At 45.7% G+C, this 16,737-nt stretch overlaps 1 protein-coding gene across 1 annotated transcript in view; it reads left to right on the top strand.

Annotated features, from left to right (window-relative positions):
- The window catches only part of LOC147123789 (sideroflexin-5-like), a 262,042-nt gene that overhangs the window by 85,394 nt on the left and 159,911 nt on the right, over positions 1–16,737 (top strand). Inside the window, exon 6 of the mRNA XM_085976043.1 lies at positions 16,631–16,656. Within this exon, the coding sequence (XP_085832169.1) occupies positions 16,631–16,656 (26 nt within the window). The remainder of the gene's footprint in view (positions 1–16,630; positions 16,657–16,737) is intronic.

Genomic DNA, 16,737 nt, shown 5'->3' with positions numbered 1-16,737 from the left:
CAAGTTAATATTTGTTGAAGTTCCTTGTAATTGTTAGATGTTTAGTAGAGATGTAGCTTTATTAAGCTCTTATAATAATTTGTCCGTGACTACACAAACCACTCTGGGTACAGGTATATTGTGTATCAGTAAAACAGGTTTATTGAGCATTGAACATCCGGTACAAAGAAGTAATACTTAACAACAAGATAGTCACAGTCTGTTCACTGAACCCCAGCGTTCCTCCCAAGTGACCGCAGCGCAAGTCTCCTGATGTATGTTGCTGTGTTCCGTTGACTGATGCTCGCTTCCTTGGGATCTTGCTGTGTTCTGTTGACCGATGCTCGCTTCCTTGGGATCTTGCTGTGTTCTGTTGACCGAAGCTCCTATAAATCTCTGGTTACACGGTGCGCTGCTTTCGATGTTCAAATCCTGTACCTTTATACCCTTTTTCCTCTCGTTTTGCCTACGTGGCAGTAATTAACTCTGATACCTGGTAAAAAGTCTTGCTTCCCTCGTTGCCCATCTTATGACCTTGTTGATCCTTCTGACTTTTTCTCTATGCATAACAAAAGTACCCTTTTCTCAGATCATCACTTTTCACAGAACACTTCCTAGAATGTTGACAAAACAGTCTGTCCATCCTATAGCTGGACCAATGAAGGATGTCTCCAACTCTTATCTCTCTCTCTAGTTTTTATCTCTTTAAGCATAATATTGCTGAATTCCTCGTCTCCATAAACTTAGCACAACATTCCGTTACTTCAGTAATTTTAAACAGAGGTTTTTAGTCAGGTTGGCATAATCCCATCCTGCTTTGCTCTTAGCCATTCACCATTTTATACAGGCTTTTAGGCTTTTTAACATACAATTTCACATACTATCGTTATACAAAAATGGTTATAGAATCTTAATAATGTTTACTAAATCCTGCAGGTACACCCTATCCTACATATCCCTACCTTGAGGGCGAGGCATTTGCTGACCCCTCTAAACTAAAATCTTACATAAGGATTATTTTTTTTCCGTTTATGTAACTCTTAACATGTTCTGGGCTGTGATCATATTTAAACGTGATTGGGTATTGGACTTTAGGTGTTTTAGGTAGCAGGTGTAGAATAGTAAGCACATCATTACTACAAGTTGGGATTTGACCAGTACATGGGAAATTATCCTAAACCAAGGAGGAATTTCCATGTTTGTCTCTATGTTGTATTATTAGTCCGAACAATTTTTGACTCCCTACCTTGTGGCATTTGTGTTTAACTGGGTAGATCTTAAACAAACTTCTTGATCTTACATAATTCAAAGTCTAACTACATGGGTTACATATATCAAATACAAAATCATTACAAGTTGGAGAACTACCAGAGCATGTTAAATAATACAAACCTAAGGATGTGTTGATGTATTAAGCCCAATATCCCACCAGTTGTTGAGTTGTCCCTTATGCTTTCAATTTCAATATCTATTCTCGAGTTGTCTTGCTCCAAAACATAAAAATGCTTTAGGGAGGAGCTCAGTCGCATCATGAGCTCACTGAAACCCTCAAACAACAGGGGAATGTCGTATCCGAATTGTGCAGCTCATACTTAAAAACGTGTTGGTTGATGGGACAGGTCCTGTTAGACCCATAAAGCATGGTAGTTGCGGTAGTAGCGACACGGAGGCACCACCAAAATCACCTCATACTGGGTTCACACTGGTTTTTCCCACGCTCTGTTACCTATAAAACACAATTATTACAGTCACAGTTAAATTCAGTCTTACAATCATTTCAAGCGACATTACAGTTTAACATCTAATCAACAAATCATGGACTTGAAAGATTCTCCAGATCTCTTTCATTCGTATCCGTCTTGTGGATAATTCTTGCTAATATGATTTCTCCTTAGCCCTCGATTCTCCCAATCCAAATTCCATGTAACTCTCCACTTCAACTTCAATTTCAATCCTTCTAACAGGTACCAGTGTGTTTAACTCTATTCTGATTGTTTCATTAATTAGATAGTTTCTCGATGGAGTATGTGTCAATGCTTTGAAAGTTGTCTCGCTCTCCTGAGCCACATTAACCATTTCATGTCTTGCTGTTGTCAAGTAACTGAGCATGTCTGAGACCCGTTCTTCAGTGCAGATTCACCATACATTCCTGGATGATAATTGCCTCATACGTACCGAATCACATTTGCACACTTATACCGGTATCTCAATATCGTGCCACACATGCCATCCGATACAAGCCTTCTCGGGCTTTCAGATGATCTTATCGAAAGATTGTCTGGAGGTCTTTGTTCATCTTCCACCGCAGGTAGTGGCCAGGCTATCAAATTCAGTTTTCTTAAAAAGTTCATTATAGGCAGGGACACAAATGTCTCCCAAGAGAAAGCGATCAATTTACTATTCTTAACTACACTTTCCTGACCGTCACTAGAAAGTTTGGAAAATTCTCAATTCAGTAGTGTAATTCTCCTGTTTCAATCTTACACCCTCAAACACTTTCCTTTAATTACCATTCATATCTCATTCATGAGTCCTGGAGAAACTTTACTGTCCAGTACAATATTTAAGATTGAAAACATAGATCAAACATTCTCACTGGGTCCAAGTTATTAACACTTTTTTATTTATCATTATTTCAGAGGATCTTTTATTTTCCCAAAATTAACCCAAAGTGCCTGAGTCCATTTGGTTATTACAAAATTATCCCAAAATCCAAACAGCAGTATTATTGTACTGGCAGGTTTTGTCAGTGTTCAATTTCATTTCTATCAATTTATCTTCCATTTCCAATTTCAGAAACAAGTGATTCCCAGGCTAGGTGGCTTACACAGTGTTTTAACATTAGAGACAGAAGTGCTGCAATTAGTTTACAGGGTAACTTTCATATAACAAAAGAAAGAAGAGACTCCATTGTGACTCTGCTTAGAGCCCAAGGGGTTAATTTATCAAATCATAAATTTCCTTCCATTTAAGACCGAGATGAGGAGAAATTTTTTCCACTCAAAGGGTTGTGAATCTTTGGAATTATCTGCCCCAGAGGGCTGTGGATGCTGAGTTTTTGAGTAGATTCCAGGCTGGGATAGATACATTTTTGGACCCCAGGGGAATCGAGCGATATGGGGATCGGGCAGGAAAGTGGAGTTGAGGTCGATGATCAGCCATGATTTTATTGAATGGCGGAGGCTTGAGGGGCTGTATGGCCTACTCCTGCTCCTATTTCTTATGTTCTTATGTTGTTACTCTATTCAGACCCCTCATGATTTGGAGCACCTCTATCAAATCTCCTCTCAATTTTCTCTGCTCTAAGGAGAACAACCCCAGCTTCTCCAGTCTATCCACGTAACTGAAGTCCCTCATCCCTGCAATCGTTCTCGAAAATCTTTTCTGCACCCTCTCTAAGGCCTTCACAACCTTCCTAAAGTGCAGTGCCCAGATTTGGACACAATACCCAAGTTGAGGCCGACTAGTGTTTCATACAGGTTCATCATAATTTCCACGCTTTTGCACTCTATACGTCTATTCATGAAGCCCAGGATCCTGAATGCTTTTTTAACCGCTTTCTCAACCTGCCCTGCTACGTTTAACGATAAAAGACGAGTTAACATTTGTTGAAGTTCCTTGTAATTGTCAGATGTTTAGCAGAGATGCTGAAGTCAGCAGTGTGTCTTTTGGCAATGTTTAACATATTGTTCAGTGACAGAGTAGGAGGATGCTGATTCGAATCCGAGTGATGACTGAGGAGACTGCGGACTGTGGTGCCTCCATGCTGCTGGAGGTCATCCTGCCTGGGCAGCGGCTGCTGTTGCTATAGGCTGATATAAAATGGGAAAAGTTGTAAATATCAGGGAGGGGTTATTAATGTACAGTAGAAGAGCAACGTTTTGAAGAGGTTTTAAAACCAGGGAGGGCGTTAACCAGGCAGAGGGTCTTACCTACTTCCATGTTTGCTGTTTGTGAGAAGTCTGAGTTTTAATTGGCACCTTAAACAGCTTGTTGATGTCAAAGCAGCTTGCACTGAGATTTCGATTCTACCCGAAACTCTCGGCACAGGGATCGCGAGATCATAGTATGAAGCTTAATTCAGGGACAGCGGCGAAAGCCTTTGCTTCATTGCTGATCGCAAATTCCAGGCCAGTACCTCCTTTAACACACACACTGACCCTAGAGTTACTGTCTCCTTTAACACACACACTGACCCCTAGAGTTACTGTCTCCTTTAACACACACACTGACCCTAGAGTTACTGTCTCCTTTAACACACACACTGACCCTAGAGTTACTGTCTCCTTTAACACACACACTGACCCTAGAGTTACTGTCTCCTTTAACACACACACTGACCCCTAGAGTTACTGTCTCCTTTAACACACACACTGACCCTAGAGTTACTGTCTCCTTTAACACACGCACTGACCCCTAGAGTTACTGTCTCCTTTAACACACACACTGACCCTAGAGTTACTGTCTCCTTTAACACACACACTGACCCCTAGAGTTACAGTCTCCTTTAACACACACACTGACCCCTAGAGTTACTGTCTCCTTTAACACACACACTGACCCTAGAGTTACTGTCTCCTTTAACACACACACTGACCCCTAGAGTTACTGTCTCCTTTAACACACACACTGACCCTAGAGTTACTGTCTCCTTTAACACACGCACTGACCCCTAGAGTTACTGTCTCCTTTAACACACACACTGACCCTAGAGTTACTGTCTCCTTTAACACACACACTGACCCTAGAGTTACTGTCTCCTTTAACACACACACTGACCCTAGAGTTACTGTCTCCTTTAACACACACACTGACCCCTAGAGTTACAGTCTCCTTTAACACACACACTGACCCTAGAGTTACTGTCTCCTTTAACACACGCACTGACCCTAGAGTTACTGTCTCCTTTAACACACACACTGACCCTAGAGTTACTGTCTCCTTTAACACACACACTGACCCTAGAGTTACTGTCTCCTTTAACACACGCACTGACCCGAGAGTTACTGTCTCCTTTAACACACACACTGACCCGAGAGTTACTGTCTCCTTTAACACACACACTGACCCTAGAGTTACTGTCTCCTTTAACACACGCACTGACCCTAGAGTTACTGTCCCCTTTAACACACACACTGACCCCTAGAGTTACTGTCTCCTTTAACACACACACTGACCCTAGAGTTACTGTCTCCTTTAACACACACACTGACCCCTAGAGTTACTGTCTCCTTTAACACACACACTGACCCTCGAGTTACTGTCTCCTTTAACACACACACTGACCCTAGAGTTACTGTCTCCTTTAACACACGCACTGACCCTAGAGTTACTGTCCCCTTTAACACACACACTGACCCCTAGAGTTACTGTCTCCTTTAACACACACACTGACCCTAGAGTTACTGTCTCCTTTAACACACACACTGACCCTAGAGTTACTGTCTCCTTTAACACACACACTGACCCTAGAGTTACTGTCTCCTTTAACACACGCACTGACCCTAGAGTTACTGTCTCCTTTAACACACACACTGACCCTAGAGTTACTGTCTCCTTTAACACACGCACTGACCCTAGAGTTACTGTCTCCTTTAACACATACACTGACCCTAGAGTTACTGTCTCCTTTAACACATACACTGACCCCTAGAGTTACTGTCTCCTTTAACACACACACTGACCCTAGAGTTACTGTCTCCTTTAACACACACACTGACCCCTAGAGTTACTGTCTCCTTTAACACACACACTGACCCTAGAGTTACTGTCTCCTTTAACACACGCACTGACCCTAGAGTTACTGTCTCCTTTAACACACACACTGACCCTAGAGTTACTGTCTCCTTTAACACACGCACTGACCCTAGAGTTACTGTCTCCTTTAACACACACACTGACCCTAGAGTTACTGTCTCCTTTAACACACGCACTGACCCTAGAGTTACTGTCTCCTTTAACACATACACTGACCCTAGAGTTACTGTCTCCTTTAACACACACACTGACCCCTAGAGTTACTGTCTCCTTTAACACACACACTGACCCGAGAGTTACTGTCTCCTTTAACACACACACTGACCCTAGAGTTACTGTCTCCTTTAACACACACACTGACCCTAGAGTTACTGTCTCCTTTAACACACACACTGACCCCTAGAGTTACTGTCTCCTTTAACACACACACTGACCCGAGAGTTACTGTCTCCTTTAACACACACACTGACCCTAGAGTTACTGTCTCCTTTAACACACGCACTGACCCGAGAGTTACTGTCTCCTTTAACACACGCACTGACCCTAGAGTTAATGTCTCCTTTAACACACGCACTGACCCTAGAGTTACTGTCTCCTTTAACACACACACTGACCCTAGAGTTACTGTCTCCTTTAACAGACACACTGACCCTAGAGTTACTGTCTCCTTTAACACACACACTGACCCCTAGAGTTACTGTCTCCTTTAACACACACACTGACCCTAGAGTTACTGTCTCCTTTAACACACGCACTGACCCTAGAGTTACTGTCTCCTTTAACACACACACTGACCCTAGAGTTACTGTCTCCTTTAACACACACACTGACCCTAGAGTTACTGTCTCCTTTAACACACACACTGACCCTAGAGTTACTGTCTCCTTTAACACACACACTGACCCTAGAGTTACTGTCTCCTTTAACACACACACTGACCCTAGAGTTACTGTCTCCTTTAACACACGCACTGACCCTAGAGTTACTGTCTCCTTTAACACACGCACTGACCCTAGAGTTACTGTCTCCTTTAACACACGCACTGACCCTAGAGTTACTGTCCCCTTTAACACACGCACTGACCCTAGAGTTACTGTCTCCTTTAACACACGCACTGACCCTAGAGTTACTGTCTCCTTTAACACACGCACTGACCCTAGAGTTACTGTCTCCTTTAACACACACACTGACCCTAGAGTTACTGTCTCCTTTAACACACGCACTGACCCTAGAGTTACTGTCTCCTTTAACACACACACTGACCCTAGAGTTACTGTCTCCTTTAACACACACACTGACCCTAGAGTTACTGTCTCCTTTAACACACACACTGACCCTAGAGTTACTGTCTCCTTTAACACACACACTGACCCTAGAGTTACTGTCTCCTTTAACACACACACTGACCCTAGAGTTACTGTCTCCTTTAACACACACACTGACCCTAGAGTTACTGTCTCCTTTAACACACGCACTGACCCTAGAGTTACTGTCTCCTTTAACACACGCACTGACCCTAGAGTTACTGTCCCCTTTAACACACGCACTGACCCTAGAGTTACTGTCTCCTTTAACACACGCACTGACCCTAGAGTTACTGTCCCCTTTAACACACGCACTGACCCTAGAGTTACTGTCTCCTTTAACACACGCACTGACCCTAGAGTTACTGTCTCCTTTAACACACACACTGACCCCTAGAGTTACTGTCTCCTTTAACACACACACTGACCCTAGAGTTACTGTCTCCTTTAACACACACACTGACCCTAGAGTTACTGTCTCCTTTAACACACACACTGACCCTAGAGTTACTGTCCCCTTTAACACACGCACTGACCCTAGAGTTACTGTCTCCTTTAACACACGCACTGACCCTAGAGTTACTGTCTCCTTTAACACACGCACTGACCCTAGAGTTACTGTCTCCTTTAACACACACACTGACCCTAGAGTTACTGTCTCCTTTAACACACGCACTGACCCTAGAGTTACTGTCTCCTTTAACACACACACTGACCCTAGAGTTACTGTCTCCTTTAACACACACACTGACCCTAGAGTTACTGTCTCCTTTAACACACGCACCGACCCTAGAGTTACTGTCTCCTTTAACACACGCACCGACCCTAGAGTTACTGTCTCCTTTAACACAAACACTGACCCTAGAGTTACTGTCTCCTTTAACACACGCACTGACCCTAGAGTTACTGTCTCCTTTAACACACACACTGACCCTAGAGTTACTGTCTCCTTTAACACACGCACTGACCCTAGAGTTACTGTCTCCTTTAACACACACACTGACCCTAGAGTTACTGTCTCCTTTAACACACGCACTGACCCTAGAGTTACTGTCTCCTTTAACACACACACTGACCCTAGAGTTACTGTCTCCTTTAACACACCCACTGACCCTAGAGTTACTGTCTCCTTTAACACACGCACTGACCCTCGAGTTACTGTCTCCTTTAACACACACACTGACCCCTAGAGTTACTGTCTCCTTTAACACACACACTGACCCTAGAGTTACTGCCTCCTTTAACACACACACTGACCCCAAGAGTTACTGTCTCCTTTAACACACACACTGACCCTAGAGTTACTGTCTCCTTTAACACACACACTGACCCCTAGAGTTACTGTCTCCTTTAACACACACACTGACCCTAGAGTTACTGTCTCCTTTAACACACACACTGACCCTAGAGTTACTGTCTCCTTTAACACACACACTGACCCTAGAGTTACTGTCTCCTTTAACACACACACTGACCCTAGAGTTACTGTCTCCTTTAACACACACACTGACCCTAGAGTTACTGTCCCCTTTAACACACACACTGACCCTAGAGTTACTGTCCCCTTTAACACACACACTGACCCGAGAGTTACTGTCTCCTTTAACACACGCACTGACCCTAGAGTTACTGTCTCCTTTAACACACACACTGACCCTAGAGTTACTGTCTCCTTTAACACACGCACTGACCCTAGAGTTACTGTCTCCTTTAACACACACACTGACCCTAGAGTTACTGTCTCCTTTAACACACACACTGACCCTAGAGTTACTGTCTCCTTTAACACACACACTGACCCTAGAGCTACTGTCTCCTTTAACACACACACTGACCCTAGAGTTACTGTCTCCTTTAACACACACACTGACCCTAGAGTTACTGTCTCCTTTAACACACACACTGACCCCTAGAGTTACTGTCTCCTTTAACACGCACACTGACCCTAGAGTTACTGTCTCCTTTAACACGCACACTGACCCTAGAGTTACTGTCTCCTTTAACACACACACTGACCCCTAGAGTTACTGTCTCCTTTAACACACACACTAACCCTAGAGTTACTGTCTCCTTTAACACACGCACTGACCCTAGAGTTACTGTCCCCTTTAACACACACACTGACCCTAGAGTTACTGTCTCCTTTAACACACGCACTGACCCTAGCGTTACTGTCTCCTTTAACACATACACTGACCCTAGAGTTACTGTCTCCTTTAACACACACACTGACCCTAGAGTTACTGTCTCCTTTAACACACACACTGACCCCTAGAGTTACTGTCTCCTTTAACACACACACTGACCCCTAGAGTTACTGTCTCCTTTAACACACACACTGACCCTAGAGTTACTGTCTCCTTTAACACACGCACTGACCCTAGAGTTACTGTCTCCTTTAACACACACACTGACCCCTAGAGTTACTGTCTCCTTTAACACACGCACTGACCCTAGAGTTACTGTCTCCTTTAACACGCACACTGACCCTAGAGTTACTGTCTCCTTTAACACACACACTGACCCTAGAGTTACTGCCTCCTTTAACACACGCACTGACCCCTAGAGTTACTGTCTCCTTTAACACACACACTGACCCCTAGAGTTACTGTCTCCTTTAACACGCACACTGACCCTAGAGTTACTGTCTCCTTTAACACACACACTGACCCCTAGAGTTACTGTCTCCTTTAACACACACACTGACCCTAGAGTTACTGTCTCCTTTAACACACGCACTGACCCTAGAGTTACTGTCTCCTTTAACACACGCACTGACCCTAGAGTTACTGTCTCCTTTAACACACGCACTGACCCTAGAGTTACTGTCTCCTTTAACACACACACTGACCCTAGAGTTACTGTCTCCTTTAACACACACACTGACCCCTAGAGTTACTGTCTCCTTTAACACACACACTGACCCCTAGAGTTACTGTCTCCTTTCACGTGTTGAAACGTCCTAAGCCAGTTCACTGGAGCGTTATCAAACAACATTTGACTCTGAGCTATATGAGATATTTGACAGGGCTTGCTCACAGAGGTAGGTTTTAAGGAGTGTTTTAGCGGAGATGAGAGAGGTGGTGTGGTTAAGGGAGAGAATTACAAAGCTTGGGGCCTAGGCATGCAATTAATATCTGGAAAATAGAACATCTGCATTGTTAATTCAAAGGTCTGTCGGAACTTCTGTTTAAGATTTAGATACTGTGTGTAATGACTGATGCATATTACAGAATGTGGTACAGCAGCTTTCTAAATTGCTCCGAGTTCAGGATGTATATGCATAAGGACTAGTTTTCAGGAGTTATTCAGGACAAAACAGACAGGCACAGTAAACCTAAAAAATCCAATCACACCAAACCAGGCACTGCCAGTCACACTACGGCACCAATTGGGGATAAAGAAACATAGTTTTTTTATATTCGTTTATGGGATGTGGGCATCGCTGGCAAGGCCAGCATTTATTGCCCAACCCAAATTGCCCTTGAGAAGGTGGTGGTGAGCCGCCTTGAACCGCTGCAGTCCGAGTGGTGAAGGTGCTCCCACTGCGCTGTTAGGGAGGGAGTTCCAGGATTTTGACCCAGCGACGATGAAGGATCGGCGATATATTTCCAAGTCAGGATGGTGTGTGACTTGGAGGGGAACTTGGAGGTGGTGGTGTTCCCATGGTACTGCTGCCCTTGTCCTTCTAGGTGGAAATGGTCGTGGGTTTGGGAGGTGCTGCCGAAGAAGCCTTGGCGAGTTGCTGCAGTGCATCTTGTAGATGGTACACACTGCAGCCACGGTACGCCGGTGGTGGAGGGAGTGAATGTTTAAGGTGGTGGATGGGGTGCCAATCAAGCTGGCTGCTTTGTCCTGGATGGTGTCGAGCTTCGAGTGTTATTGGAGCTGCACTCATCCAGGCAAGTGGAGAGTATTCCATCACACTCCTTACTTGTGCCTTGTAGATGGTGGAAAGGCTTTGGGGAGTCGGGAGGTGAGACACTCGCCGCAGAATACCCAGCCTCTGACCTTCTCTTGTTGTCACAGTATTTATGTGGCTGGTCCAGTTAAGTTTCTGGTCAATGGTGACCCCCAGGATGTTGATGGTGGGGGATTCGGTGATGGTAATACCATTGAATGGCAAGGGGCGGTGGTTAGACTCTCGCTTGTTGGAGATAGTCATTGCCTGGCACTTCTGTGGTACGAATGTTACCTGCCACTTATCAGCCCAAGCTTGAACGTCATCCAGGTCTTGTTGCATGCGGGCATGGACTGCTTCATTATCTGAGGAGTTGTGAATGGCACTGAACATTGTGCAATCATCAGCGAACATCCCCATTTCTGACCTTATGATGGAGGGAAGGTCATTGACAAAGCAGCTGAAGATATTTGGGCCTAGGACACTGCCCTGAGGAACTCCTGCAGTGATGTCCTGGGGCTGTGATGATTGACCTTCAACCACCACAACCATCTTCCTTTGTGCTAGGTATGACTCCAGCCAGTGGAGCGTTTCCCCCTGATTCCCATTGACTTCAGTTTTACTAGGGCTCCTTGATGCCACACTCGGTCAAATGCTGCCTTGATGTCAAGGGCAGTCACTCTCACCTCCTTTGTCCATGTTTGGACCAAGGCTGTAATGAGGTCGGGAGCCGAGTGGTCTTGGTGGAACCCAAACTGGGCATCAGTGAGCAGGTTATTGGTGAGTAAGTGCCGCTTGATAGCACTATTGATGACACCTTCCATCACTTTGCTGATGATTGCGAGTAGACTGATGGGGCGGTAATTGGCCGGGTTAGATTTGTCCTGCATTTGTTGACGGGACATACCTGGGCAGTTTTCCACATTTTCGGGTAGATGCTATTGTTGTAGCTGTACTGGAACAGCTTGGCTAGAGGCAGGGCTAGTTCTGGAGCACAAGTCTTCAGCACAATAGCCGGGATGTTGTCGGGGCCCATAACCTTTGCTGTACCCAATGCTCTCAGCCGTTTCTTGATATCACGTGGAGTGAATCGAATTGGCTGAAGACTGGCTTCTGTGATGGTGGGGACCTCAGGAGGAGGCCGATATGGATCACCACTCGGCACTTCTGGCTAAAGATGGTTGCAAACGCTTCAGGCTTGTCTTTTGCACTCACGTGCTGGGCTCCACCGTCATTGAGGCCTCCTCCTCCCGTTAGTTGTTTAATGGTCCACCACCATTCACGACTGGATGTGGCAGGACTGCAGAGCTTTGATCTGATCCATTGATTGTGGGATCGCTTAGCCCTGTCTATAGCATGCTGCTTCCGCTTTTCAGCATGTATGTAGTCCTGCGTTGCAGTTTCCCCAGGTTGGCACCTCATTTTTAGGTACGTCTGGTGCTGCTGCTGTACACTCCTTATTGAACCAAGGTTGGTTCCCTGGCTTGATGGTAATGGTAGAGTGAGGGATATGCTGGCCCATGAGGTTACAGATTGTGGTGGAATACAATTCTGCTGCTGCTGATGGCCCACAGTGCCTCATGGATGTCCAGTTTTGAGCTGCTAGATCTGTTCTGAATCTATCCCATTTAGCACGGTGGTAGTGCCAGACAACACGATGGAGGGTGTCCTCAGTCTGTGCGGTGGTCACTGCTACCAATACTGTCGTGGACAGATGCCTCTGCGACAGGTAGATTGGTGAGGTCGAGGTCAAGTAGGTTTTTCCCTCGTGTTGGTTCTCTCATCACCTGTCGCAGGCTCAGTCTGGCAGTTTTATCCTTCAGGACTCTGCCAGCTCGGTCAGTAGTGGTGCTACCGAGCCACTCTTGGTGATGGACATTGAAGTCCCCCACCCAGAGTACATTCTGTGCCCTTGCTACTCTGTGCTTCTTCCAATTAGTGTTAAACATGGAGGAGTACTGATTCATCAGCTGAGGGAGGGCGGTAGGTGGTAATCAGCCGGTTTCCTTGCCCATGCTTGACCTGAAGACGCGAGACATCATGGTGTCCGGAGTCAATGTTGAGGACTCCCAGGGCCACACCTTCCCGACTGTTTTCCACTGTGCTGCCACCATCCATGGACGGTCGTCCTGCCGGTGGGACAGGACATACCCAGGGATGGTGATGGAGGAGTCTGGGACATTAGCTGAAAGGTATGATTCTGTGAGTATGACTGTGTCAGGCTGTTGCTTGACTAGTCTGTGGGACAGCTCTCCCAATTTTGACACAAGTCCCCAGATGTTGGGGAGGAGGACTTTGCAGGGTTGACTGGGCTGGTGTCATGTCCGTAGCCGGTCTCGATGTCAATGTGGTCCGTCCGGTTTCATTTTATTATTTTGTTTTGTGGCTTGCTAGGCCGTTGCAGTTAAGAGGCAACCACGTTGCTGTGGGTCTGGAGTCACATATAGGCCAGACCGGGTAAGGACGGCAGATTGCCTTCCCTGAAGGAAGGTTTTTACGACAATCCAATGGTTACCGTTACTGATAATGGTAATTTAAATTCCGCAGCTGCCGTGGTGGGATTTGAACTCACGTCTCTGGATAATTGGATTACTAGCCCAGTGACATTACCACTACGCTACCGTTCCCCTTAATCGTACTAAGGATCTGATGACTGGTTTGTACGAGTGACTTTCTGTTGTCCTGCTGCTGCCGATATGCAGCATCCGGGACCGATTTTCATTCCTCCACCATTGGCAGAGAGTAGCAATAAATGGGTCTTTTTCAGGGTGGCAGGCGGTGACTAGTGGGGTGCCGCAGGGATCAGTGCTTGGGCCCCAGCTATTCACAATATATATCAAAGATTTGGATGAGGGAACCAAATGTAATATTTCCAAGTTTGCTGATGACACGAAACTAGGTGGGATTGTGAGTTGTGAGGAGGATGCAAAGAGGCTTCAAGGTGATTTAGACAAGTTGAGTGAGTGGGCAAATACCTGGCAGATGCAGTATAATGTGGATAAATGTGAAGTTATCCACTTCGGTCAGAAAATCAGAAAGGTAGAGTATTATTTAAATTGTGATAGATTGGGAAATGCTGATATACAAAGGGACCTGGGTGTCCTTGTACACCAGTCACTGAAAGCAAACATGCAGGTGCAGCAAGCAGTTAGGAAGGCAAATGGTATGTTGGCCTTCATTGCAAGAGGATTTGAGTGCAGGATCAAGGATGTCTTGCTACAGTTATACAGGGCCTTGGTGAGACCACACCTGGAGTACTGTGAGCAGTTTTGGTCTCCTTACCCAAGAAAGGATATACTTGCCATAGAGGGAGTGCAGCGAAGGTTCACCAGACTGATTCCTGGGATGGCAGGATCGTCGTATGAGGAGAGATTGGGTCGCCTCGGCCTGTATTCACTAGAGTTTAGAAGAATGAGAGGGGATCTCATTGAAACATATAAAATTCTGACAGGGCTAGACAGACTGGATGCAGGGAGGATGTTTCCCCTGGCTGGGGGGTCGAGAACGAGGGGTCACAGTCTCAGGATACGGGGTATGACATTTAGGACTGAGATGAGGAGAAATTTCTTCACTCAAGGGTGGTGAACCTGTGGAATTCTCTACCACAGAAGGCTGTGGAGGCCAAGTCACTGAATATATTTAAGAAGGCGATAGATAGATTTCTAGACACAAAAGGCATCAAGGGGCATGGGGAGAGAGCGGGAATATGGTATTGTGATAGAGGATCAGGCTCGAAGGGCCGAATAGCGGAGCGGGCTCGAATGGCCTACTCCTGCTCCTATTTTTCTATGTTTCTATGGCGGCCGTGCCTTCTGCTGCCAAGGCCCTAAGCTCTGGAATTCCCTCCTAAACCTCTCCCCCTCTCCTTCCTCCTTTCAGACGCTCCTTCAAACCTCCCTCTTTGACCCAGCTTTTGCTCATCTGCCCTAATATCTCCTTATGCGGCTCGCTGTCAAATTTTGTTAGATAACGCTCCTGTGACGCCTTGGGACATTTTACTACGTTAAAGGCGCTACATAAATATAAATTATTGTTGCTCAACATCCCTCATTGCTGAAGGTTCAACAGCACTGAGACATTGTTATTAAGTAAATTAAGGGCAGGTTACACCTGCTCCTGCTACGGAGCTAAGTATTATCCTGGTAGCATGGGTTTCCTCTCAGACACAGATCACCCAGCTCAGAGTTGTGGCACCTCTTGTGACAACTCAAGGCAGCCAGGGTACCAGTTTATACCAAGTGCTAGTTAGAGTGGGTTGGACTTCGGTTCCTAATGCACCCAGTGGGATATTTCAGTATAAAAGTGCATTGGAGCTCATTACATTTACCATCTCCAACAAGAGGGAGTCTAACCATCTCCCCATGACATTCAGTGGCATTACCATTGTCAAATCCCCCACCATCAACATTGTGAGGGTCTCCATTGACCAGAAACATAACTACTGTGACTGCAAGGGCAGGTCAGAAGCTGGATATTCTGAGGCGACTGTCTCACCTCCTGACTCCCCAAAGCCTTTCCACCATCTACAAGGCACAAGTCAGGAGTGTGATGGAATACTCTCCACTTGCCTGGATGAGTGCAGCTCCAACAACACTCAAGAAGCTCAACATCATCCAGGAAAAACCACCCCATCCACCACCTTAAACATTCACTCCCTCCACCACCGGCGTACCGTGGCTGCAGTGTGTACCATCTACAAGATGCACTGCAGCAACTCGCCAAGGCTTCTTCGACAGCTCCTCCCAAACCCCGACCTCTACCACCTAGAAGGACAAGGGCAGCAAGCGCATGGGAACCTGCAAGTTGCACTCCAAGTTACATACCATCTTGACTTAGAAGTATATCGCCATTCCTTCATTGTCGCTGGGTCAAAATCCTGGAACTCCCTCCCTAACAGCACTGTGGGAGTAACTTCACCACATGGACAGCGGTGGTTCAAGAAGGCGGCTCACCACCACCTTCTCTAGGGCAATTAGGGATGGGCAATAAATGCTGGCCTTGCCAGTGACGCCCACATCCCAAGAATGAATTTAAAAAAAAAGAAACAACAATGAATTTACATGGAGCAGTCACATATTGAGCCTAGAAATAACTGTTTGTGACATTAGCAGCTGAACATTGCCACGAGTGCTAGTATAATGCAAGCTATGTTAATTAACATGGCTGATGTCTGGTGAGGTCAGGACTGTGCTTTGCTGATGCCCTTCAGTGGTGGAACAGAGCCTGTGGACATTCTCACACCTGAACAATGGTCAGTCAGGTGAGCTGCAATGCCCACGGAACTGTATCGCAGCAAGAGGTCCACACCTCCTGGACAGGATGTGGGGAAATGAGCACAGCAATAAATCAAAATCCGGGGTGTAAAAGTTGGGGATCCGGTAACTTTCGAATACAACATTGCTTTCCGGCTCAGGTGATGCAGCAGCCTACCTGCATAGTCAGATCACTGCATGTCAGTGCGGCGCTCTCTGTATGGGCGGGAAAAGTACAGCAACTGTCCTGTCGGCAGGTTTGTGACTGGGAGAAAAAGTTTGTGGTTCAGATGACCCTGCCCTCCTGGTTTAATTCATAAGCTTGGAGTTGAGAACCTGAAGGGTAGGGAAGAATCTAAAAGGGGGAAAAGCGCAAAGCTAGGACGTGGAACTGATAATGAAAAATGTTTTAATGCCTGACTATCTCTTTCTTGCAGGTTATATTCCTTTTGGGACCCCAATTGTGAGTATCTATAGGCTTGTATCTTGTTTAAATCCCTTGATATAATACCAAGTCAATGAGATCCCAGTGACGGCTTCCCTC

This window comes from Somniosus microcephalus, chromosome 2, assembly GCF_052327205.1.
Source record: "Somniosus microcephalus isolate GS21.2 chromosome 2, FLI_Smic_1.0, whole genome shotgun sequence".
Taxonomy (NCBI): domain Eukaryota; kingdom Metazoa; phylum Chordata; class Chondrichthyes; order Squaliformes; family Somniosidae; genus Somniosus; species Somniosus microcephalus.
This window is presented reverse-complemented; position numbering and strand designations above follow the sequence as displayed.